The sequence below is a fragment of the Maylandia zebra genome, linkage group LG18, assembly GCF_041146795.1.
Source record: "Maylandia zebra isolate NMK-2024a linkage group LG18, Mzebra_GT3a, whole genome shotgun sequence".
NCBI classification, from domain to species: Eukaryota; Metazoa; Chordata; class Actinopteri; order Cichliformes; family Cichlidae; genus Maylandia; species Maylandia zebra.
In genome coordinates, this window is record NC_135184.1 from 10,745,949 (window position 1) to 10,770,489 (window position 24,541).

Here is a 24,541-nt window from a genome sequence, read left to right on the forward strand (position 1 = left end):
AAAAGAGCAGTTTTCTTTATATTATTTATTTAAATTTTTTATTATTTTAATCATGCCCTTATTGTTAAGCACGTTGCTCAGCACTTGCTGTTTTTAAACCACTATATACATAAAGTTGGCTTGGCTTGTGTTATCCTGCTGAGGCAGCCATCAGAAGGTGGGTACATTGTGGTGATAAAGGGGTGACATGATCTGCAACGATACTCCGGCTCTGGCATTAAAACAATGTTTGCGTAAATGTTGCAGATGAATTCATCAGACCAGGCAACATTTTCCCACTCTTGGTGAGTCTGTGTAATGGCCTCAGTTTAGTTAACTGGAGTGGGACCCGGTGTGGTGTTCTGCTGAAGTAACCCATCTGCTTTGACATGTTATGCATTTAAAGACGCTCCTCTTGGTGTTGGTTTGTCATCTAAAACCCGAAAGTCATGTGACTGGCTTCAAAACAGTTTGAAATGTTAGAGCAGTCCTGCTCATACACGCATGTTTTTAAGCTCAGCTTAAAGCTGAGTTTAAGTTTCCTCCTTTAGCAGATGAAGGTGAAGAGAGTCCCTTAATGTAAAGCTCTGCTGAAGCAAGTAGCTTGGGTGGAACATAACAAGCTGCTTGCACACGATTGCATCAGCATTATTATTCCAGTAAGATGATATTTAAAGGAGTATAATTAACATGATAATACTAGTCCTACATGGACCATTAATACTGACGAACATAATGTGTTTTAATAGTTTGGTTTTATTTGGCTTCAACAGATTTTATTTGTCACCTCAATCATTCCTGCACATCAATTTTATGAATGAAGGATTTACTGCGGGACTGTTACCTTCGACACCATAAGTTTTATCAGTGTGGAGCTTTTCCACTGCTTTAGTCTGTCTTTAAGGTATATTTATACATAACAGTGAGGAATGATGTGGCACCAACCCTTCCTAAAACATTTTTTAACCTGTCCTTGTGTTGCTCTGTCTTCATCTTGTGCGTTCCCCACTTTTTCACATATTCTGGCCCTGAGAAATGCAGTTTCATGCCACAGTATTTTACATACGGCTGGAAAGACAAACTTGAAGCTTGAAGCACAGTTTAGGATATGTAAACACTATGCTACATATAAATTGTCTACTCCGCAATATTTTGGATTCAAATATTATAGTTTTAATCCTTATCAATAATTTTAAAGCCTTGGTTAATTGGTTTTTTTTTGTTTTTTTTTTGCAGCTTTTAAAATACAAATCTATTAATATCTTGCTGTGTTATAGGTAAGGGTTTAAAATCATCTGCAACTGTAACAGTAAAGTTACACGTATCCGTCAATCAGTAATTATGATTCAATAATATAATGTGTAGGATTCTTAAGAGGGACACTTTGGATGAAAAGTATTTTTACTATAGGTACATTTTCGTATATTTTGGTTTGGTTATACATCACAATAATTCTCTGATTTTTTTACACTTTCTTTGACATATTCATATTCCCTCTGACACCCACAGAACTCATAACAAATGAAAATAAAATAAAATAAACATAAGCAATTGATTAAACTAATCTTGACAACTTTCAAACCTGACTTTTAGTCCAAAACATAATTTATCACAAATTTAAAGTTAATTAACCTTTGTCAAGATAAAAAAAAAAAAAAAAACTAAATCCGATTAAAATTGTAATTCGCCTTCCTCCCCTGCAGCTATGGAAGTGGTGGCCAGTTGGGTCTTTGATGAAGTTTCACAAAAAACACCTGTGGAGTTAAACGCCCCATCAGAGGGTTTCCGCGGCGGCAACAAATGAGCGAAGGGTGGCGTCGCGGCTGGAAGTCTGATCAGCTTCACGGCTTCAGATGACCTAATGAGCAACCCACAAGGCCACTAATGAGAGTGGAGACAAAAGGGGGTATGTAATTGGGCAGGGGGTGGAGTGAAAAGTAAATACTTCCTTTGTTGTTGGGGGCGAAAGAAAAAGGCAAACATAACCCACCTGCGTTGGAAGAAGCGAATTTTACGCACGACACTTTTACGCACCGACCTCTCAAACTTTGCTCCGGGCTCATATTTACGTTAAAGGTGAGCTGAATGATTCATGCGCGTCACCCGGTGACTGTGTGAGACCCGAGACCCGGTGTTTTCCTGCACAGACGCCGGATAGAAAAGGGAGTGTGTGTGTGCCTTTAAGGCGCCCGACTGCCTGTCGCTTTGTGCTGCGGAGAGACTGACGCCCTCTGGACACAGTGGACACTTGAGCGGCGGCAGAACACCATCCTGGAGAGGTTCAAAGAGAGCACAACCCCAGTCCTCCTTAAAAAAAAAAAAAAAGGAGAACCTCGAGCTCGTTAACTGCGTTGTGGTAAGTTTGAGACTCTCTAATATCTGCATTTACTCGCTGTTATTTTTTTTTTCTTTTCTTTTTTTGCGCACTCGATTCTCTTGTGTCTGCGTGCGAGTGAGACAAAGTTTTGAGCGGAGCAGGGGAGGGGAAAAAGAGAGGTGAAGAAACGCGTTCAGGACTCGGGGAGCTAATGTTCCTCACATGTTTTCTCTCGCCGTCATGCGAAATGCAACAATGTGCTGCAAGTGTTGAAGTGTAGGAGCGAGATGGGAGAGAGTGTTAAAGCGCGACAAAAATAGAAGGGGGTGAAGAAAGGGGGGAGAAAGGGAGCTGATGTTGCCAGATGTGTGTATGTGTGTTGTTGTTGTTGTTGTTCTTCAGTAAAGTAAGCAGTGCTGGCTTTGAATGAGATGTGACGCGAGCGTTTTAGAAAAGTTCAAATTAAGACTTTACAGAAAGGCAAAGCAGTGAGTTCCTGCACACGTGACAGCACATTTGCATCTACTTTAGGATGAAACTTTATTCCTGTGTGTGTGTGTGTGTGTGTGTGTGTGTGTGTGTGTGTTTAACAGTAGAAGTTAGATGTTAACTCTCACACAAAATGGAGGAGAGCTCTTCAGTCGAACAGAGCTTCACTTTCCTCTTTTGGAATTAAACTGTTGTTGTTTGTTTGCCTTAATCCTCCATTCCTGATCCAAGATCCTGTGCTGTGTCTCTCATTGATGTAGGACTTTTCCCAGTGCCTTGCTGGTGAGCCGTCAGGATGAGGCCCAGTGAGCTGATCCTCCCCGCTGTCGCCGTTCTCCTCTTCCTCCTTTCAATATTATCTCTGACCTCCGGTTGCAACAAAGCCCTCTGCGCCAGTGACGTCAGCAAATGTCTCATCCAGGTAAGGGATGCTGAGGTTTTCCCATGAGCTGCTTTTGGTTTTTGCACCTTAAACGTGGAGCCGAGTCCTGGATGTTTGTGGTGAGGCGGTGTGTGAAAGAACGAGTGTTTGCAAACAGGCTTCGCCTCCCTTGAGGTAACTCTGTGGTTGCAGACACATAATCTCAGGTGCACTTAACTCACGAATGTGATGATCTTCTCTGGAGATTAAAGCGGCGAAGTGCAGCCAAGTTCAAGCTTTTCATCCTCCAGGGTTTACAGCTGTTTTGTGTAAACAGGCACAGTTGTGTCTCTTGGCTAAAACACAAGTCAGGAGTTTAAAGCGACAGCAGTAGGTGGACGAGGAGTCCGCTTTTTTGCCGCTTTGCTTCCATAAAAGCAGCAAAACTGTACAGCGGCGCTTCTTTGAGCGGTAGCTGAATTCACTGAGGGGAAATAATGCCTCCGCAGTCGGTCTGTTTTATACAAGTTCTTCTAACAGTAAATATCCAACGGCAGCCAAAATCGAGTCTAAAAATCTGCCAGGATAAGATGAAGATTTGGACCTGGGAGCAACGATGGAATCTGTTGTAAAGAATGCAGATACATTCCCTAGATAATCCTGGAGGCGTCTGAAAGGGAGCGGACCTGTGAAGCTATCCAGCCTTCAGCTGATAGGGAGTTGGATGTCTTTCTTTCATTCTGTTTCGTTTGTTTGTATTTATTTATGTCAGGTTCTTTTAGCTCTGCTTTTAAAAATCTCACATCAAACTCATTCATGCTTGTTGACTTTTTAACATCGCTTCCTTCATGTCACTTTTTTCCTCACACGTTCGGATGGGGGGTTCAGCTCACGCGTTAACACAGACTCCTTCATGAATTCTTGTTTCGAGTTGGTTTTAGAAAGGCCAACTCTTCTCTTGATTTGACTTTCTTTCAGCTGTCAAGCTAGATTTTTGCTTGGCTGCTGTCCTGTAGGTCAGAGCTGTGTGTTTAGCTTTCCTGCCTCTTCCATTACAGTCTTTAAAGTACTGTCATTAACCTCAGTGGCTATTTCACCTGTTTAACCTCTTGTGAACGTGAGCTGCAGCTCTGTTTTGCACCAGACTCTATTCTTGGAGCACGATGTTTGCAAGTAAAGAGAGGAAGCTGTTGCTGTTGTTGTTGTTGTTTTTCTTTGTTCAAGATTTGGCTTTTAGATTGTTTAGCAGAAAAATTAACGTATCCAACAAAATCCCGAACATATTCTGCTTCCAAAGTTTGTCTTTTCTTGGATTTAGATTTATTTATTTATTTTTAATTTAGCTAAAACAAGACATTTTGAAGGTCTGGCTTTAGTCATGAAGACCAAACTCATTGCTTAATTAAATGAAATAATTAAATGTATGCAGTTTCGAGTTGATTTTAACCACTAATGTGGGTACCATGCCAAAAAAAAAAAAAAAAAAAAGCATTGCTGCAGGATTGCAAAATACATCAGTACTACAGCGCCGGCTTTAATGCAAAGGTTCAGGTTTCTGCAATTAATTAAGTTACCAAAAAATCTGCTTGGCATGCTGTGAATCAGAGCCCAGAGGGGTCTAAGCAGCCCTGTGCTCTTCCTCCGTTTTCCTGGTTGGTAATCCAACCTTTCCCCCTTTTGATCACTACGTTGCTTCAAGGAAAACTTTTCGTGCAGCAACTACCAACAGTACAACAAGACATGTAGGACATGGTTAAATGTAAGCTGTGAGCAGTGGGTATGAAAAGAAACAAGACTTAGAGGCAGGAGATGAATCCAAACTGTAGATATCGAAAATGACCATAAGTCGCCCTGCAAGATCTTGTCTCATGGGGTGAAGATGATCATGATGGTGGTGGATCAGCCCAGAACTACAAAGGAGGAGCTCGTTGACGGTCTGAAGGCAGTTGGGACCAGAGTCATCAAGAACACTATTGGTTACACATACTACCTTATAATGGACTGAAATCATCACTTCATCAAACTTACAGATTCGTCAGAGGATCGAATACTTATTTCCCACATTGTGTGCAGCTTTAGAAACTGTTACAAGGAATTTTATCTGTGCTGTTTTCACACATGCACCACAGCCCTCAACTTTTCTAAGAGGTACCCGCCGAGGATTTGTATGAGGGCGCGTAAGCATCTGATACAGCCAGAAGAGACGTCCTTTGGTCTTTCAGAGTTTGCTTTGTGTGACTGATGCACTGATGTGAGAGTAGTGCAGGTGATGGTGCGATGAATACAGAGATACTGATCTTTTCAGTTGGGGAAAATGTGGCTGAGGCGAAAGGAAACTTAAGAAGGCGTCCCAAACTGATTCTACAAACATCTTCCTGAGTTCATGTGTGAAAACGCCTCAGGAAAATTGAGAAATCCTCACGTGAATCACTGTAGCCAGGAAATTCCTGGATTTTGTTGTTTTGCAAAGGTCTTAAATTGCTAAGTGATCTAAAAACAGTTGAGGAAAAATGAGCTCTCTTCCAAAAATCTTCAGAGGAAATACAGCCTCTCGTGGCTTTTTTTTCTTTTCTTTTTTTTAAAGCTTACTTCTTTTTGGATTAAACTCCTAAACAAATCCCTTCTTCCTGGCTTGAGTTTCCCCAGAACATTTGAGGCCCTCTATTTGTTCTTTACTTCCAGGTGGCTTGTTTCGCCTGATGAATCACTGCTCCGGACAACAGCTCTGTAGCTTCCGCGACCCCGTCGACACCAACTCGCTAGCTGTCAGAGGCGAGAGCGATTTATGTGTGTGTGCGCCGTGAAGGAGAAACTTTTCTGCCTCTCCAGCCCCTCTGTAGACGCTCCATGTTGCTTGTGATTAGTGGGATTTGCTGTCCGACGCTCACTTTTGCGCTCTGCTGCCATCTCAAGTCATTTGTCTTGAATTCCCTAAACCCCCACCAAGGGGTGGGGAAACATGAGAGCAGGAGGTCGAAGAGGAGGGAGGGGAGGTTAAGGTCAGGAGGTGTGTGTGCGTCTGTGTGGAGAGAAACCTACAGTTTTGAGTCTAAGATGTGTGCAAAACTTCACAATCCAGCTCTGTCCAGGACTCTGCACACCAGGCTGTTTAGCAGGGTGGGGCAGCAGATTTCAAAGCTGAAACACAATAGCGGTCGCTCGGTGGGACGAGCGCATACTCACTTTCCCTCCAGAGCCCTTTTGTCTCGCTGCAGCCGGGCTTTGACTGATTGCAGCGGTTTCCACTTGAGAGCAAGGGTAGCCTAATAAGAGCTCTTTAAGCCGTTAAGATAACCTCATCCACCTCAGTGGGGAAATTGTTGTTAGTAGGGTTGCAACTACCGCTTGTTCTGATTAGTCTGTCCATTCGTTTTCCAGCTGTTTCCCAACAGCGTCAGGCAGAGGTGAAGGAGGTTCCTCGAGCCCAAAGCGATGTCTTCAAGCTTCTTTTGTCAAACAATATGGTGAAAAAGCAAAGAGGTTGAATTTACTATCACAGGAGATGAAGAGTTTAAGAGGCTTAGGCAAGTAAATCTTTAGTGTTTTTACTCGAATTTATATGAAATCTGCTTTAGGGTGATACCAGCCAAGAAAGAGAACTTGAAAAGAAAATAAATGGGACGAGACCTTGTTTCCTTTTTGTTTTCCTTCAGTAAAAAGAATGGAAACTCTACTTTTGGACGTAGTTATATTTTAACACTAACAGACTAATTATGTCTGTGCGTTAACTATAAAGGTAGCGCCAGAAGACAAATTGCTTGTCTCAGAATAAAGGCAGAAGTGGCTGTGTCCAAATCAGTTTGCATGTTAGCTCATTTTTTTCAGTCTTCACTTTTTTTAATGACCTGTAATTTAAAGAATAAATCCAGTGTCGTATCACACAGTAATGAGGTCTGAGTGCAGGCCTTACAGATGCCATCTTTGAGCTGTTTCTCCAGACAGCCATCCCGTCCACTGTGATATTGTGCAGCAGATTAAGGCTCTTACATGTACAGATGGATTTAAGAAGTTGCCATTTCCAAAGACGAACTGTATTTTATGTCGTCTTCTTTTTCTTTGTGCTGTTGCTGGTGTCCTTCAAACCACTGGTGCTCTGGGAGAGAATACATTTATAAAGATTGTAGCTATAAATCTGAGTCTAGCTTAATGTTGGTTTAGACAAATGATAATAAAGGGCCATTACGTAACCTTCACACTTACTGGATGATGAGGTTGTGCTCACAGATGCTAGGTGCTGCCTCTCAGCAGGCTTCTAGAAGTCAGCTGGTTGAGACAAAGTCGGGTTTTTTTAATACAGTGGGGCAAAAAAGTATTTAGTCAGCCAATTGTGCACGTTCCCCCACCTAAAATGATGACAGAGGTCAGTAATTTGCACCAGAGGTACACTTCAACTGTGAGAGACAGAATGTGAAAAAAAAAATCCATGAATCCACATGGTAGGATTTGTAAAGAATTGATTTGTAAATCAGGGTGGAAAATAAGTATTTGGTCAATAACAAAAATACAACTCAATACTTTGTAACATAACCTTTGTTGGCAATAACAGAGGTCAAATGTTTACTATAGGTCTTTACCAGGTTTGCACACACAGTAGCTGGTATTTTGGCCCATTCCTCCATGCAGATCTTCTCGAGAGCAGTGATGTTTTGGGGCTGTCGCCGAGCAACACGGACTTTCAACTCCCGCCACAGATTTTCTATGGGGTTGAGGTCTGGAGACTGGCTAGGCCACTCCAGGACTTTCAAATGCTTCTTACGGAGCCACTCCTTTGTTGCCCGGGCGGTGTGTTTTGGATCATTGTCATGTTGGAAGACCCAGCCTCGTTTCATCTTCAAAGTTCTCACTGATGGAAGGAGGTTTTGGCTCAAAATCTCACGATACATGGCCCCATTCATTCAGTCCTTAACACGGATCAGTCGTCCTGTCCCCTTGGCAGAAAAACAGCCCCATAGCATGATGTTTCCACCCCCATGCTTCACAGTAGGTATGGTGTTCTTGGGATGCAACTCAGTATTCTTCTTCCTCCAAACACGACGAGTTGAGTTTATACCAAAAAGTTCTACTTTGGTTTCATCTGACCACATGACATTCTCCCAATCCTCTGCTGTATCATCCATGTGCTCTCTGGCAAACTTCAGACGGGCCTGGACATGCACTGGCTTCAGCAGCGGAACACGTCTGGCACTGCGGGATTTGATTCCCTGCCGTTGTAGTGTGTTACTGATGGTGACCTTTGTTACTTTGGTCCCAGCTCTCTGCAGGTCATTCACCAGGTCCCCCCGTGTGGTTCTGGGATCTTTGCTCACCGTTCTCATGATCATTTTGACCCCACGGGATGAGATCTTGTGTGGAGCCCCAGATCGAGGGAGATTATCAGTGGTCTTGTATGTCTTCCATTTTCTGATGATTGCTCCCACAGTTGATTTTTTTCACACCAAGCTGCTTGCCTATTGTAGATTCACTCTTCCCAGTCTGGTGCAGGTCTACAATACTTTTCCTGGTGTCCTTCGAAAGCTGTTTGGGGTCTGACTGTTTGAGGCTGTGGACAGGTGTCTTTTATACAGATGATGAGTTCAAACAGGTGCCATTCATACAGGTAACGAGTGGGGGACAGAAAAGCTTCTTACAGAAGACGTTACAGGTCTGTGAGAGCCAGAGATTTTCCTTGTTTGAGGTGACCAAATACTTATTCGTAAATTAGGGTGGAAAATAAATTCTTTACAAATCCTACCATGTGAATTCATGGATTTTTTTTTTTTTTTTCACATTCTGTCTCTCACAGTTGAAGTGTACCTCTGGTGCAAATTACTGACCTCTGTCATCATTTTAAGTGGGGGAACTTGCACAATCGGTGGCTGACTAAATACTTTTTTGCCCCACTGTATGTCCCATCTTCATGTGGGTGCTAAATGGAATTAAATAAAGTAAAAGGAAAAAAAAAGTTTGAAGTGAATTGTGGTTTCTACTCCCGTAAATACCCAAAACAAAAACATGGAGCTCTAACTTAGTCTTTGCACATAGCAAAGATTGTAAAAACAGAGAGGTGCTTATTTTAAAGCTAGCTCCCTCTAAGCTTGAGCTCATTCTTAACAAATATAAGGTAATTAACATCACTTCTTAAATTCTTACCCCTAAACATGTGAGCAAGTTTTCCACAAAACACTCCTGAAGCGAAGGCCGGCTGGAAATCTGACGTGTAGATTTGCAGCCGGCCTTCCTTAAGTTTTGAAATGTAAGCTAATCAGTTATTTTAGCTTTAGCTTTATATTTGACACTTCCCTCCTGTTTTGCCTACATCTTCATAATAAATAAGCAAATTTACTAGTAACTGTAAATTAAGCTAATGAAAAGCATTCTTGCTTTAGTGCCATACGTCACATAAAGACATGGTTCTTAGATAAGATTCACTAAAACGTTTCTTCAAAAGAAAAGGTGATTATGTACTTTTTATTTATTTTTATTTCTTTAAGTGGATCCAGCTAAAGTAGCAGTTAGTAGGCAGTTAGCCGTTACTGTTTTAAAGCCAGGCTAAATGCAGGTCTATGAGTCTCCTCCATCCTTTTTAAAAAAAAAAATTAATTTCTATTTTTATACGTTTTGCCTGATTTAAGGCTGCATGTTTTCTTCCCAGGAGCAGCTGTTTAGTTTTTCATAATTTCACCCTTGAGAGTCATAATTACTCATGGGATCTGATGTTGATCAGAGGTTTGGGGATTGAGAGGCCAGTGATTAAGTGAGCTCTGTGTGTTTCTTGCAATCCCTCGATGGTGAGTCACTGAAGAGAGACTGTCTATGTGTAAAACATGGTTTCTGCAAAACTGCAAAGGAGACTCTGGAAGAAAGGAGTCATGGAGGGAGCAGCCCTGTCCTGTTCTCCAGGTGTTTTCTTCTCCCTCCCTCCTTCTGTTCCTCCCCCATCCCAGTGACCTTGACATGGAGGAATGTGCTCCCTGTTTAGTGTCATGGGGGAACAGGAGGGAGGAAGAGGAGCTCCTCTGGCACTCTCACTTGCTTTTTAAGCCCACCAACTGCGCTTTTTTTAGTTTTGTGTCGTTTTAACTCTAAATGCAAACTGCACTGCAGCACAGGAGTGCTGTTTCCCTGTGTTTGTACAGGAGGTATTGCATCAGCAGTGGTTTCATGTTTTTGGATGTTTGCAGAAACTTGTAGCTTCCATCTAAGAGAAAGGAAGAAAAAAAAAAAAGCATCGTGAGCAGTTGAGCTCAAGTGTGTGTGTGTGTGTGTGTGTGTGTGTGTGTGTGAGTGAGGCCTCTGTATGAGATCATGTCATACAAAGACTTTTATATTTTCTTTCTTATTTGCACAGCTGTTGTTTTTATTAGAGTTTTTTGTGTACTTTAATAAATGCTTTAGATTTCACTTCATGTGCCAATATGAGGACCTGAGCTGTGAAAGTCTTTCAGGACTCCGGTCTGGAAAAGACTTAAGACTTTAAAGGATAGTTTGTTCCAGTTTGAATGTTTTGGACATTCAAAAACATCCACATGAATGTTTTTGAATGTTTGTGTCTGTTTCATGGAAACTCTCTCATCACTGTACAGATATGTAGAAAATGAGTGGGACAGGGAAAAAAACACAAGATCTTTGCACATGTTCAACTTTTAATAATTGTTGTTCATTTTGTTGTTTGTTTGTTAGTTTGTTTAGTTTTTTTAAGTCACTGAAAATTGCACTTCTTGAAAATTTTTCAAGATTTTTTTTGGCATTTACCTGCAGACAAGCAAACCAGAGATTTTTGTCTTGCAAGGTCAAATGTGTGTGCTTTTATTTATCTTGTTGAACTCAGTGTGCACTGTGTGTTATTGTTTGTAGGCTTCTGATTGGCCTGCATGGTTTGGGCTGTATCATCACCTGTTGCTTTGGCAGGGTTTTTTTTTTTTTTTTTTTTGTTCTCTTTTTTTTTTTTTTTTTTTTTTTAATTTCCTAAAGCAAAAGATTTATTTCCTCTTAGAAGTTAACCTGGATCTTTTCCTTGTTAGCAAACATGAAAACCACTTTAATCCTCCTCCTCCTCTGTGAGAATTTGGCAAAACCTTCCTAACAGGCAGAAAAATGAGTCTTAATAATTGTCCTCAGAAAGTCTGTGGGCCAACCTGGATGTCACCAGCGAGCATGTTCAATATCCAATTCTCCTTTAAGTGTTAACTCTCATCTGATGGGCTGGATTTGATCTTGTGGATTTCATTAGGATTCGTAGTTTCTGTAGAAAAACTTCTTTGGGGATTAGGGACTACATGAGAAGTGGAATTTTTAGTTCCACTATAATCAAGAGAAGGGAGATGATGCTCTCTACAGCTGGCGTCTCTAAAATTGGTCAGCTTGCATAACAATAATGGCACTACTGCAGGAAAAAGGGTTATTTTTGCCCTAAAGTCAAAAAGAAGACATAACTGACTAGGGCTGTTCGATATAACGATATATATCGGATGACTATATAAAAACGTCTATCGTTTCATTTTACGCTTTCGTTTGTTTCGTGGTGTCGTAAAATAAACTGTTTACGGCAATATTTTTTCATCGTTTTGATGGTCACTGTAGTGGCTATATTAATTTCTTAAAGTTCTCTCTTTCTCTTATGTTAATATAACCACACAACTGACGGACAAGCCTGTTTTTTATGGGTTGTGGTTAGCAACAACGATGGTAAAACCATCGCGTGTCCGCTTGTTTATGTTCCATATAAACCTTTCACAATAAAGCTCAAGATGCTTTTGAGACTTTTCAAAATAAACTGAATCACGTGAAAGAGTATGCGGGGGAAAAAATAAAAAATAAAAAGCGGAAATATCCTTAGTTTTAGTATTTGTTTGAATATAAAATAATTTCTTACCACTTACAGATGAGACATTGATGGTGTGTTTGAGCTTTGAGATCTCAACAAAACTGTGAGTCAACTGCTTTTGGTGAAGTGGGGTTTTTTGTTTGTTTGGTTTTTTTTTTTTTTTTTTTAATCACTGATTTTCCTAAATCTTGCCGCTGACACGTCCTCCATGCAGTAAAAATTTTAAAAGGCTAAAACCAACACTTTTTTTTTTTTTTAAATGATAAAATATGAACAGAAATCCAAAAAAACAAAATAAAACAAACCCATCAAATTAGAAAATGCTGAACCATGGTAACCACTGTTATTGATTACATTAAGTAAATTGTTAACATGTGGCTACTGATGACTACAAGTACAAACATCATCAACATAATTAGCTACTTTATTGTGAATCAGTTGAATTCTTGGTTTAGTAAACCAAAGTTGTAACAAAGTGCAGTTTTTCTTTAAAGAACGTGTCAAATATTTAACTCGATCATAAACCGAGACCTGTGATGTGAAAGTGTGGATTAACGTGTCCGGACCTGCTGCGGTCATGAAAGGAAATGCCGTTTCTTTTTCTTTTTTCTTTTTCTTTTTTCTTTTTTTTTTTTTCAGGTATTCGAGTCTGCGGTGACGTCTCGCATTCTTCGATGAATGCCACACGCAGAGCGCAGTCTTGTAATGGCCTGTGTGGGCCCTGTAATGTTTTAATGGCACGTCTGCTGTTTGAGCAGCGTGTTTGCTGTGATTTGAAGCTTCTGCTGCACCTGTCAGACACCTCCGCATCAAATTCATCAGGACTGAGATGAGTTTAGTAGTCGGGTTTTGTTAAGCAGTGTTTAATGCATACAGTCCTGTGAAAACGAGGTACACCCCACGATTCAATGGCTTGTAGGGCTACTAAATAATTATATTGTGTATGACTTTATCAGACTGCTGCATCACTGTTGAGGAATTCTTCTTTACGGCATGGCTTCAGTGCATGTAGGGTGAGGTCCAGACTGGGCTGTAGAATCTTTTCCTTTTCAGCCTGTTGTAGATTTGCTGCTGTGTTTGGAACCATTGTCCTGTTGCTTAAGCCAATTTTGCCAGATACTTTCAATTCAGTTTTATTTATACAGCAAATCACAACAACCGTCTCCTCAAGGTGCTTTATATTGTAAGGTAGACCCTACAATAACACATAAAGAGAAGAACACAACAATCATATGACCCCCCTATGAGCAAGCACTTAGGCGACAGTGGGAAGGAAAAACTCCCTTTTAACAGGAAGAAACCTCTGGCAGAACCAGACTCAGGGAGGGGCGGGGCCATCTGCTGCGACTTTTTGGGGAGAGAGAAGGAAGAGAGGACAAAAGACATGCTGTGGAAGAGAGACATAGATTAATAACAAGTATGATTCAATGCAGAGAGGTCTATTAACACATAGTGAGTGAGAAAGACTACTGAAGAAGACATACAGAATGCATTGACTAGAGTCATATTTGACTGTAGGAAACTTCCATATACACAGGAGTTTGAATGAGGTGTTTGTGCATTCAGGTCAAACATCTCCACTTTGGGCTCATCTGTCTAAAGGACATTGTCCCAGAATTGTTGTTCAGAAGACGCTTTGCAAACAAAAGCCGTGCTGCCGTGTTCTTTTAAGAGAGAAGAGGCTTCATCCTCCAACCTTTCCAAACAAGCCATATTTGTTCAGTCATACTTTCATTGTCACTAACTTTAATATTAGACATCCTAACCAAAGCCTGTACAGTCTGCGGTGATGTCTGTATTGGACACAGTGGACATCAAAGTCACTCTGCTGGACAAACTACGTGATGACACTGTTCCACATAAGCGTGCCATTCTGCATTATAATGTATCAGTCGACATCTCACGTCTGTGGCTGGCATTATTGCTGCCATTCCTACATCATGGACAAAGTGTGTTTGTGGTGTATAGCAAAGGAAACATTTCGGTTGGTCGTGGTTAAATTTGTTCATTTCCATATTTTACCTTCATAAAATATAATTTCCAGTTTGTGCACAGGTCTCTGTAATGGTTTGCTTCTATGCTCGCTGTCCACACTCTTTATCTCAGTGGAAAAAATTACTGATGTGTAGCAAGTATGCTTGTACAACCAGTAGCATAATAATCAGGACAGCAGCCAGTACTATCCAGTGTTTTTGCAACGAGTCACGAGCTGTTTGTGCTTTACTGATGCACGTTTGTGTTTTCTCCTGCAGGAGCTGTGCCAGTGTCGTCCGTCTGATGGGAACTGCTCCTGCTGTAAAGAGTGCATGCTGTGTCTGGGGAATCTTTGGGAGGAGTGCTGCGACTGCGTGGGTGAGTGCAGGGGACTCCGTTTTTATTAGCAACGCATTTTAAAGCTGACAGAAAGTTGGTCCGTGTTGTTTTAGGTTTGGAGAACTTCACTGTTAGTTCAGGCTTCTGCACACTGAGCAGGTTGGTGATATCTGCTGAGCTCAACATGTGCGTAAGACATTAGTGTCAGAAGCGATGGATGTGTGTACCGCAGTGCTGAATTTGTTGTGAAGTTTTGTTTACAAGGATTTATTTCCATCGGTAACCAGCGAGGCAAGACTGAAGTGCAAACACGCACACATACAGCACCACGTCACATCAGTGTTTTTGTTTTGTCCTTCTCAACTGTATGACTCAACTTGAATCACCTCATCGCTCACTCTACACTCAAAAAAGGTGACATGAAAGCGCTGCCGTCCCCTCCTCCGTCAGAGAGAAATGGGGTGAGACATCAGGCCCAAGGTCTCCTGCTTTTTTTTTTTTCTTTTTTTTTTTGCTGCCTTTTCTGAAGCAGAGTTTTTGTTTTTTTTCCTCCATGTTGAGAAAAAACATGGACAAATGGCTAATCGTGCATCTTTCACCACTGATTCAGGTTTAACATGAGGCTTTGGGAGCTATACACAGTGCTGGTACTGGACTCTGTTGTGAATCCTGCCTATGTTCAGAGGGTTGCATAGGGAAAAGTACCCATAACAATGAGAATACATGGCTTTAAGGCCAGCCCAAGACAGAGCTTGTTTCAGTCAGAAGTATTACACAAGTTCCTCTGTGTTTGGAAAAATGACTCTGTCCTCTTTATAGATCAGATTGACTTGAAGAAAAATGTGGTGAGAACTGTGCAGACTTCTTCTGAAACATTCATGGTGTGATGTGAAGGAGGAAGCAAAATTTGATGAAGTGTCGTGGCATAGAAGCAGAGCCTGTGTCATGCTTAGTTTATGCTACCCTGATTGTTTCGATTTATGGAGGGATTTGTCCACGAAGAGGGGTTTTCAAACCATGTAAATATGCTCCCGACAGTCGTCCAAAATCCATGCTGCATGGTGCTTGACATGGATGAGTGTGTTCGTTGCTGATCGGTTGATGAGTAGGCGGGGACAGGGAAGGTAGCAAAAAGGTAGAAGTTCAAAAAAATTCCACAAATTTCCCCAAATCATCTTCGTGTGCTAGAAGTTTACTATTCTCTTCACCTGATGGACCCACAGCAACCTAATCTGACCACAGGCGTGCTCTGCAGGTAGCCATGCAGTCCCAGGCTGCCCACACTGCCATTGGTGAACCATAATTTCCCCATAAAGATGAGCTGAGCTCATCAGGGAACCCAGAGGCTAGCCTATTAGCTCAATCATTTAGCTTGTGTGCACCAAACATTAGTTACGAATGTAGATGATTCCAAAGATCTCAAGAGCTAAATCGTTGTCAGATGATCATCAGTGGTTCCAAGATTGCATTTTGTCAAATGAAATCCCAGTTTTGTTGTAAGAAACCCTGACGACTTGTCACAGCAAGTGTTAAACTCCCCCCAGATATTTTGACTCGTAAGGTAGTTCAAATAATTCTGACACTGATCTGTATCCATACCTGAACGTGCCAGTTGAAGTCTCATCTCTGAGCTCTTTCTCCCAGTAAAAGCCTGAGAGCTCGGCTGTAATGCGCTCGACAGCTGAGAAGCACACAGGTTTAAACCGCTGCAGTTTGCTCAGGGTGTTGCTGCTGTGATACCAGAGTGTGAGGTGAGCAGAGCCAGATATCAAACGTGTCTCGGCCTCCGTGCGGAGAGGACGACTGTTTATCAGAGCACAGGAAATTAAAGTAGCACTTCCACATATGGACAGAAGTCTCGAGGTGCTCCCGAAGATCAAAGGATGAAGAGGCCCCGAAGGGACAGCGAGGCCGAGCTGCTTAAACGAACTCTTGACTTTTGGTTAAAACTGTAACTCACTTCAAAGCAGCAGGGGTGGTTTGAAAACCAGACTTAAAGGCAGATTGGTAAAAAACAAGAGAAACAGTGAGCAGAGTCAAAGTTTAAGAGCCTGACTCGGAGCTGTTAAAGCTATCCCACCTCCGCTACATGGCTGCACGACATCCAGACTGTACGAGTTTTTTGTTGTTTTTTTAAAGCTGTAATTTAGCTGTGCATCTCATTATTCTCATTTTGTGTGTTTGACTCTCGCAGGTATTTTTGTGTCACTCTCACTGTTTTGTGTCCTTTTTGTATTTTATCTTGTAGTTGTTTGTGTGTCTGTTCTGACTTTCTTGCTTATTTTATTTCTTTGTGATGTTTTTGCCTCTTGTTTTGTGGTTGGACTGTTCCTCTTTAAAGCTGCTTTGCACATTCTTTTCTGTGTCCTTGATAATTTGTGCATTTGTGTGTGTTCTGCTTTCCATTTCGCATCTCTCGTTTGATATTTCTTTGTTTCTGTCTCTGGTGGTTTTGCGGCTCCCCCTAAATTTGTTTGTTTTGTAATTCTGTATGTAGCTTAGCATGTGGATTTAGCTTATTTTGCACTTCTTTTGGTTTTTATTTATTTACTTATTTATTTGGTGGAGGTTGTTTAACCCCACCCCCAAAATCCCTTCCTGTGGAGGGTGCCTGCATCTGTTAAGAATTTTATCCGTAGCCATTTTCACACGCTGCACTTGCATAGATTGAAACGCTCTTAATAACCTTCCAGATCCCACAAAGTCTGCGTGGCGTAGGAGACTCCCTCATCTAAATAAAACAGATTTCCAGAAGCGATAACACTCGCGCGCGCACTGTTGGTTTAACATGTTGAAGCTGTGTGCTACGTGTGAGAGAGGACACCTGTTGACACGTCTCGATTCCCCTCACGCTGTTTGGAGTTTGTGCGAGAACGCAAGCACGAGGTTTGAGCTCTCGCCCTCGTAAACCAGTCTTCTCTCAGATCAGCTCCAGCAGACAGATATTGCTTCACGTGCTGACAAGGAAGCTTTATTAAAGCTCTTTCATGTGGAACACGAACACAAGAATCTGACACTGAGCTCTGAACTCCATCCTGCTGCTCCTGCTGCTGCTGCACAGATGTTACGTGCCGTTTTCCTCCCGGACAGGCCTTTTACAATACACCGAGGATGGCTTTTAGCTTTGAGCAAGTTTATACTCCTCATTTATGTTTTTGCTTTTCCTCCTTGCCGCTACCCTTATGTCTACTTTAAGTAAGTTTTCACTCTAAACACGCTCCCTGTGCCAAATTCCATCTACTTTGAAGTGTGTGTCTGAGAGCCGTTAGAGCGGCCGAGTGGAGGGGAGAGGACTGTTTATATTTTAGAGGAGGGAGGGAGGGAGGGAGGACATGGAGGGAGGACCCATGTGTACATTTTATCGAAAACAGCTGTTCTGGCTCTGCTTTTAGCATCAGTTTTGTAATCCAATTCCTCTGTCAAACTCCGTTCTCCATAAAATGATTTAGTCATTAACTATAATTCACTTTGACTCATTTGAAGGCTTAGGAAGATCATATCTTGATGTGGGGACTTTGTCGAGTGATTACTACTGTATCTGGAAATTAAATGAAGTGTTAAAAAGGCCTTAATTGAGACGAGACGTTTTTGACAGTGGTGTGGTTTTACAGAACTGCCCTTTCTGAGTTGCTGTGTCTGTGTGTGTGTTCGACCGTTTAGCCTTTAAACCAGTCTTTTTTAAGATTTAACTGGATAATTCAAGACTGTAAAGGGGGGAAAATGTCTTAATGCTCAAAAATGCATATCTATTTTTGACATTACCTCACTCAGTTTTTCAAGTAGATTTGCGACCCACAGTCACGTCCTTGGTGATATATCTGAATAAAAATGCCATAAAATGTTTACTCTTCACTTGAATCGCACAGTTCTCAGTGAGTAGGTTCATTAAAAGACTGTAAATTATAAAAGAAGAGGGTAAGTTGTAGGATTTTTAATTTTCTTAATTATGATCTAACATTTTTCTTAAGATCAAACATCAAAATATTAGACTTAGATTTGCTTCTTTTTTTTTTCTTAATGAGGGAAATTAACGTTGTGGATTAGTGAAGGAGACAAACGTGAGAGAGAGAGAGAGAGAGAGACACACAATTTTGTTGCCTCTCAGGTGTTTTGGAATGGTCATGATTCTCAACTTTTTTAATAAAGTAGAAGTTTTATAGGAATGAAAGTATGAAATTTAGGGGAAACCCACGGAAACCTCAGTCTTGGCTGTTCGTACGTAGGATTAAGTCCTCCGTGCTGCTGTGTAGGACTGATAAGTCACCAGAAAGCGTTTAACTTCCTGGAGACTTACCCCTGTGAGAGTATCAGTCAGATTTCAGTAAAACAAGATGAATTTGTCCTGAGGACTGACTGTGAGCCTCCTCAACTTCTCACCAGATTTGAATTCTTATTCATTTGTGCAAAATGACAAGAAAACCTCACACATTAAAATAACCTGTGATTGTGATGGATCGTGAGCCGGCCCGTTCCTTCACTGCTGTTCTAGTTTTTTGCTTCGGTCTCTTTTTCTTTTTTCTTAAACTGTGTGAAAGTCTGCTGCTTTACGCTGTATTTACACTGAAATAAACATGATCTCAAAGATTTCACGAGTTTTGCAACTATACAAAAGCCTCCATCAGAGAATTGTTGATCACAGCAAACACTGTATCATGTAAACTAATAAACCTGATTCCTTCCAGGCTACTGAGTGTAGTAAATGACTAGCATAAGGTCTAAAATTTGAATGATTTCAGTTAAAAACAAAACAAATGGCTCTGCATGTAACTGAATCCAATGAATACAATTGGACAACGTAAAAAATTGAGGGAAAAATTCTTTATATGTAAATTAATGGTCTTTGTGCCCTATTTTCCAAGTTTCATTGTTACTCTGGATAATCCAGTAACTCGAATAACTGTTACTTTTGTATGAATTAATAAAACCTGACAGTGATGTCTATGGATTATCCAGAGAAGTGGGAAAATTGCCTCGTGAGCGTCAGTTATTTAGCTGCATTGTGTTGGTGAAGTCAGAGTTTCAATCAAACAAGACTTCCAGCAGTTTCTGCTTTCTGAGATGATTCCTGTGACCTGATCCTTCACTGTGCTCTCACTGTTTTCACATCAGGGATGTGTAACCCAAAGAACTACAGCGACACTCCAGCCACGTCCAAGAGCACCGTGGAGGAGCTGCAAAATCCCATCCCCTCGCTGTTCCGCGCCCTCACGGAAGGCGACGTGCAGATCAACATGATGGTCGTGTCCTTCCCCGTCTCAGAGGAGCTGTCGCATCACGAGAACCTGGTTTCCTTCCTGGAGACGCTCAACAGCCAGCACGAGAACGTGACCGTGCCTGGCAACAGCATCCACGGCAGCCTCGACAGTCAAGGTAACGCCGCTGGGTTAGCGTGGAAAAGTACCTGTTCACACTTTACTACATTGAGGTGTGATCATAAAGTTTGAAGGAAAGCATATTTCTGTCACTGAGGCCAAAAAAATAATAATTAATTGGGGGGGAACTATTGCAATCCAATCAAAATTTGGGCTTATTATTATGTCAAAATTTTAAGTTGGAAATCTAAAAATTTCAACTTTATAATGAAAACTTGAGTTATTTTCTCACAATTTTGGTAAGTTGAAATTTTTCCTTCCCTTTTTTTTTTTTTTTTTTTTTTTTTTTTTTTTTTTCTCCCCCCCCCCCCCCCCCCCCCCCCCCCCCCCTCGATTGGCGGAGGTTTGTTTCATCCTTAGAATGAAAGTGTGTTTTGTTTTGGGGTTTTTTGTGTCACTTTGATCAATAGAGGGTCCTCATTAATGCTTCTCAGCTGAATAGACTCACGAATGGGCATCAGGTCAATTACACGAATACTTCAAGTACAGTTTTGCCGTAATGTTTTATGTTGCTTTAATCATGTGTTTCGGCGTGCTTAAAAGCAAACTTTTACTGGCTTTTCACAGATGATTGATAAGTTGCTAATGTAATAAAAGAGAATAAAAATAACTAACTTAAAGCACATAAAGAGAAGTACATTTAGAACATAAAAAGGGCAAAAAAAGGAATAAAGTTATGCCAGTTACTGTAGATTAAAAAGACAAAACATGAAAGTATATTTTTTATCTAATAATCAGTAAGTCCTAGTGAGTGAATAACATAAAGCAGCAGATTTAAACAGTCAAAAAAATGAATTGGAATAAAACGACAGTGTAGCAACAACGAGATAAAGAAATGTCTATAAATTATGTTTCAGAGATGGGTTTTAAAAGTTTAATGCTTCCAGCTGCTCTTTAGTTCTTTGTAACTGGCTCGTTCTTTTAATCTGAAGTTTAAATGCTGTATGCACACCGATGTATCAGCAATCTAGTCTGATGACTCGTCCTCGGGGGGGGGGGGGACGGCGTGTTTTGTTTGCTTGTTTCTGTGGCCGGCAGATATCCAGGCCAAGACTTCCTCTTCTGTCTGCAAATTGTTGTTTACAAAAGCAGATAACTTTAAAAAATGACTTTTTGACAGATGCAATCTGTCCGTCTCCCTGCACACAGATGACTTACCTGCACGCAAGCAAAGCCCGCTCAAATATGATTGGTCAGTAGAACCAGTTCATTCAGTAAAACTTGGACTAGGAAATCGAAGCGTGTCCAGTAATAAAACTTTTTGTCATGCCTACAGATGTTCGTATATTAATATACAGCTTTCTGATCATAGAGATTCATGCTCGCGTAAGAAAATCGATTCAAATATTTGAATAAGCGGTGATGAATATTCTAGAATGGCTCTGGACCTGACATGGCAAAGGTCTGTTAACTTCTTGTTATTAATCATGGTTGACTGCTACTACTATGCTTTGCCAGCAGAAAAAGGTTTTCACAGCACTCATCGGACTGACGATACCGGGATCTGCACAGAGTTCCTTGTACTTTCAATCCTTGTTAAAGTCGTTAAAGATGTATGCTGTCCAATCATTCTCCCCTGGAAAGAGAAGGGTTCAAAGGAATGATTAAAAGCCTAAAATTACCATGACATTCATGCCTGAGATGAGTGTATGTAAACCTCTGACCACAAATGTACATCAGCGAAACCACCGTATTCCACAGAAACTGTAACTAATGATGAGAAGCCACATGGTCCACTAAAAGCAGTCAGTCTTTTCCTAAATGTGCCGTCTCATATTGCTTTACGTTTTTGAATGGCTCACACAAAACAAGACTTGCTACCATTTAATTTTTCCTTTGTTCCCATCGTCTCCTTGTTTTGTTCACATTTAGGCTCACTCACTGAGGGTAATAAAATGTGACCTGACGAGTCAGTCTTGAACTGTGACCAGTTTCGGTTGGATCAGACTTTTGTATCATTACAGCAGGACTGTGCTGCCAGAAGATCTCCAGCTAAGGGAATTGGAAGTGTTACATTGCCATTTTTATTTGAATTTGAGGCCATTTTGGCTCTCAACCTCTATTGCTTTATTTACTATAAAGCAATAATGAAAGCAATCCCTCAGAGCTGAGCTGTTAACTCATTAAGCTCACCAGAACACACAATCATACTTGACGCAGCAATTTGACCTCAGCTTTTAAGGAAAAGCAGGAAATTGAGGGTTAAAGGTTTAGTTTTTTCTCTTTACTGGATCTGTGACTCACACCATCATCTTTGCGTGTTGTTCTTTAATTTCAGAGAGCATGTGCACTGTGGTCTACTTTGACGACTGCGTGTCCATTCGTCAGTGTAAACTATACTGTGAGTCAATGGGAGGATCCAAGTACCGCTGGTTTCACAACGCCTGCTGCCAGTGCATCGGACCGGAGTGCGTGGACTACGGCAGCAAGCTTGTGAAGTGCATGAACTGTCTCTTCTGAAGTGCGGGCACATATTGGTACCAAATGCTTGCCCCATACCGCAGGACTGGGGACAGAGGAAACTATGACTGTTATGTGCTAGCATTCCTCAGTTACCTTGTAAAATGCCCCCTGCAGCCCTCCTCCTACCCCTGCAAACTTTTATTCTGCTGTTTTTGTTTCACTGTATATTTTTAGATGATTTTTTTTTTTATAGCATTTTCTTTTCTTTTTTTTTTTTTTTACTAGAGTTGTATATGAATAATGTATTTTTACAATTATGGTCCGCTAAATCCCAGTCTCATGCCAAATAAAGATACGTTTTGGTGACTGTTTCCGTCTCTAAGAAAGTCTTTCATTATATATTCTGGGGAGGGGGGAAAAAAATGTGTGAAAAGCTTATGGCATGAGTGAAATGGTAAATATTTGTCTTCCTAGTTGCCTGTCTCCAGCTCTTCTGTTGCCCAAGTCAGGAAACGCATCATTTCCTGGGGAAACAAAGTTGTTATTATACCATTCTGGTCCACAGGTGTTCCACTGCTCACCGACCGTCTCATGCAAGCAATGGTGTGGGGAGGGTGGGTGGAGAAGGGAACATTTACCGATGCCAATCTCTCACCGCCACACACAAATGCTCTTTGTAATGCCAGTACATTTTCAAAAGGCAGCAGGGTGCCCTATCACTGATTGTGTTCCCAATTGGCATGCAACAGCAGTTTGCACAGACTCCTCCACCGGCCGACACAATGAAGCCTTGTTTTTTTTTTTTTTGTTTTTTTTAAATATTGAATCACGACCTCATTTCACCACTGCAGCTGTGTGGTTTGGAGCCGACGGTGCCAACAAAGATCATCAGAGGGATAATGTGTTTCATATGTGAGGATGACCACCAGTCTTCTGGGTCCGACCGCAGCGCTCGGGGAAAGTACACATGATTGAGAATAGCATGTGGTTTCACCAAATTTAGATTCTAGTTGCTTTTTAAAAACACAGTTTGACAGTTTCTCTTGTACACTGGCTTGAATAGCAGTGAACTTGTGGCTAAGATCAAAACGATACCACAGCCTAAACATACGCCATTAGTTCCAGACTGTTTTCAGCCAGGAAACCTATAAAGAAAATACGTTTGTGGTAGGATCTCCAAATAAATGAAGCACCCACTTCTACCAACTACTAGGTGTATTTTTACCACTTACTTTGCCAGAGTGTTGCTAACAGACTATATATAAAAAATGAAGTAGCTTCTGGATGTTGGCAGACATGCCTTAAAATTGCATTAATCCTTATATTGAAGTCTATGAAAATGGTGTGACTTCTGACTTGATACAAGAAATGAGTAAATGCTTTTATGGTGAGTTTATGGTTTCCATGACTGGTTTGCAGTCTTAATGAATATAAATTGTTTCTTTTATAAATTATTACTTTAATCTGTAATTCAGGGGATTGAAAAAAAAGGTTTTGCAATAAACATTTAGGAATTTTTGCACGCACTCTAATCCTTTTCTGACACTCAACAGTAATTAATTAGCAGTTTCATGGCCAGATTATGTCTGCACCCTTGTTTAAAAAATGCAAACAGATGTGTCATTGTCCAAACACCTATGGACATAACTGTAGCACAGCAGTGTGTGAACCGCTGGGATAGGTTCTGTGCTGCATTCAGGAAAAGCAAAGGCAGATGGAAGATTAAGGAAAAAGAAGAGATGCTTTAAAATAACCTGTGACTGAAACGAAGGCTGTGACTGCTCTTTGGAAGTTACAGTAACAACAAACTTGCTGAGGAAAATATGTGTTAGTCAAGGCATATATATGTATGTGTGTATGTACTTGTGGTTATCTTTTTTTTGTGCATTGATGTAAGTTTCAGTTCTACCTAATGACAGAAGAATGAGCCATTGTAAGCTTATAGAGGCAAACATATGCTAATAATGTGAGTATGTCAGGGCAATACAGGGCATGTATGTGGAGCCAGACAATAATGAGGTCTGCAACAAGCATTTCAGATACATCAGGAATCAGCTCTGTGGCCATTTGTGTTTGCAGGGGTGATTGTCAGGCAGAAGTCTCTGTGGACTATTTTTGCAGATGGCATTGTGATCTGTAGTGAGAGTAGGGAGCAGGTGGAAGAGAGCCTGGAGAGGTTGAGGTATGCTCTTGAGAGAAGAATGTGCGTGAATGAGAGGGAGACAGGTATAACAGTGAAGGTAGATGGGTTTAAGCAGCAAAAGTTTACAAGATTCTAGCGGGTTCTCATATGGTGTATGGTTTGGAGACAGTGGATTTGATAAAAAGATTTTCACTGACAGTGACCAGGATGGACAAGATTAGAAATCAGTATATCAGAGAGACGGCTCAGGTTGAGCAGTTTGAAGACAAAGGTTTGGTGTGATAGAGGCGGATGCTATGGATGGGGTAACATGAAGGGAACACATGAAACAAGAAGAAGAGGACCATGATATTTCTCAGTT

General features: G+C 41.1%; 1 protein-coding gene and 1 long non-coding RNA gene across 2 annotated transcripts; one reads left to right on the top strand and one right to left on the bottom strand.

Moving 5' to 3' along the window:
* The first annotated feature begins 1,779 nt into the window (after positions 1–1,779).
* Positions 1,780–22,408, top strand: twsg1a (twisted gastrulation BMP signaling modulator 1a). Its single transcript, XM_076876809.1, has 6 exons — positions 1,780–2,055; positions 2,127–2,335; positions 3,046–3,206; positions 14,202–14,301; positions 19,372–19,632; positions 21,913–22,408. Exons 3-6 carry the CDS (start codon positions 3,081–3,083, stop codon positions 22,092–22,094), a joined length of 669 nt encoding a protein of 222 aa, XP_076732924.1. The 5' UTR covers positions 1,780–2,055; positions 2,127–2,335; positions 3,046–3,080; the 3' UTR covers positions 22,095–22,408.
* Positions 6,795–9,302, bottom strand: LOC143413464 (uncharacterized). The gene is made up of 3 exons (XR_013094067.1): positions 9,276–9,302; positions 7,347–7,409; positions 6,795–7,239 (listed from the first exon to the last, which is right to left on the bottom strand). It is a non-coding gene; the product is annotated as an uncharacterized LOC143413464 (long non-coding RNA).
* Positions 22,409–24,541: the final 2,133 nt, after the last annotated feature.

Bases quoted from the DNA above. Each gene is read 5' to 3' on its own strand.
- twsg1a (XM_076876809.1), top strand. From the start codon at position 3,081: ATGAGGCCCAGTGAGCTGATCCTCCCCGCTGTCGCCGTTCTCCTCTTC. The intron at 14,302-19,371 runs GTGAGTGCAGGG...TTTTCACATCAG, and splicing joins GGAGTGCTGCGACTGCGTGG to GGATGTGTAACCCAAAGAAC. The intron at 19,633-21,912 runs GTAACGCCGCTG...CTTTAATTTCAG, and splicing joins CGGCAGCCTCGACAGTCAAG to AGAGCATGTGCACTGTGGTC.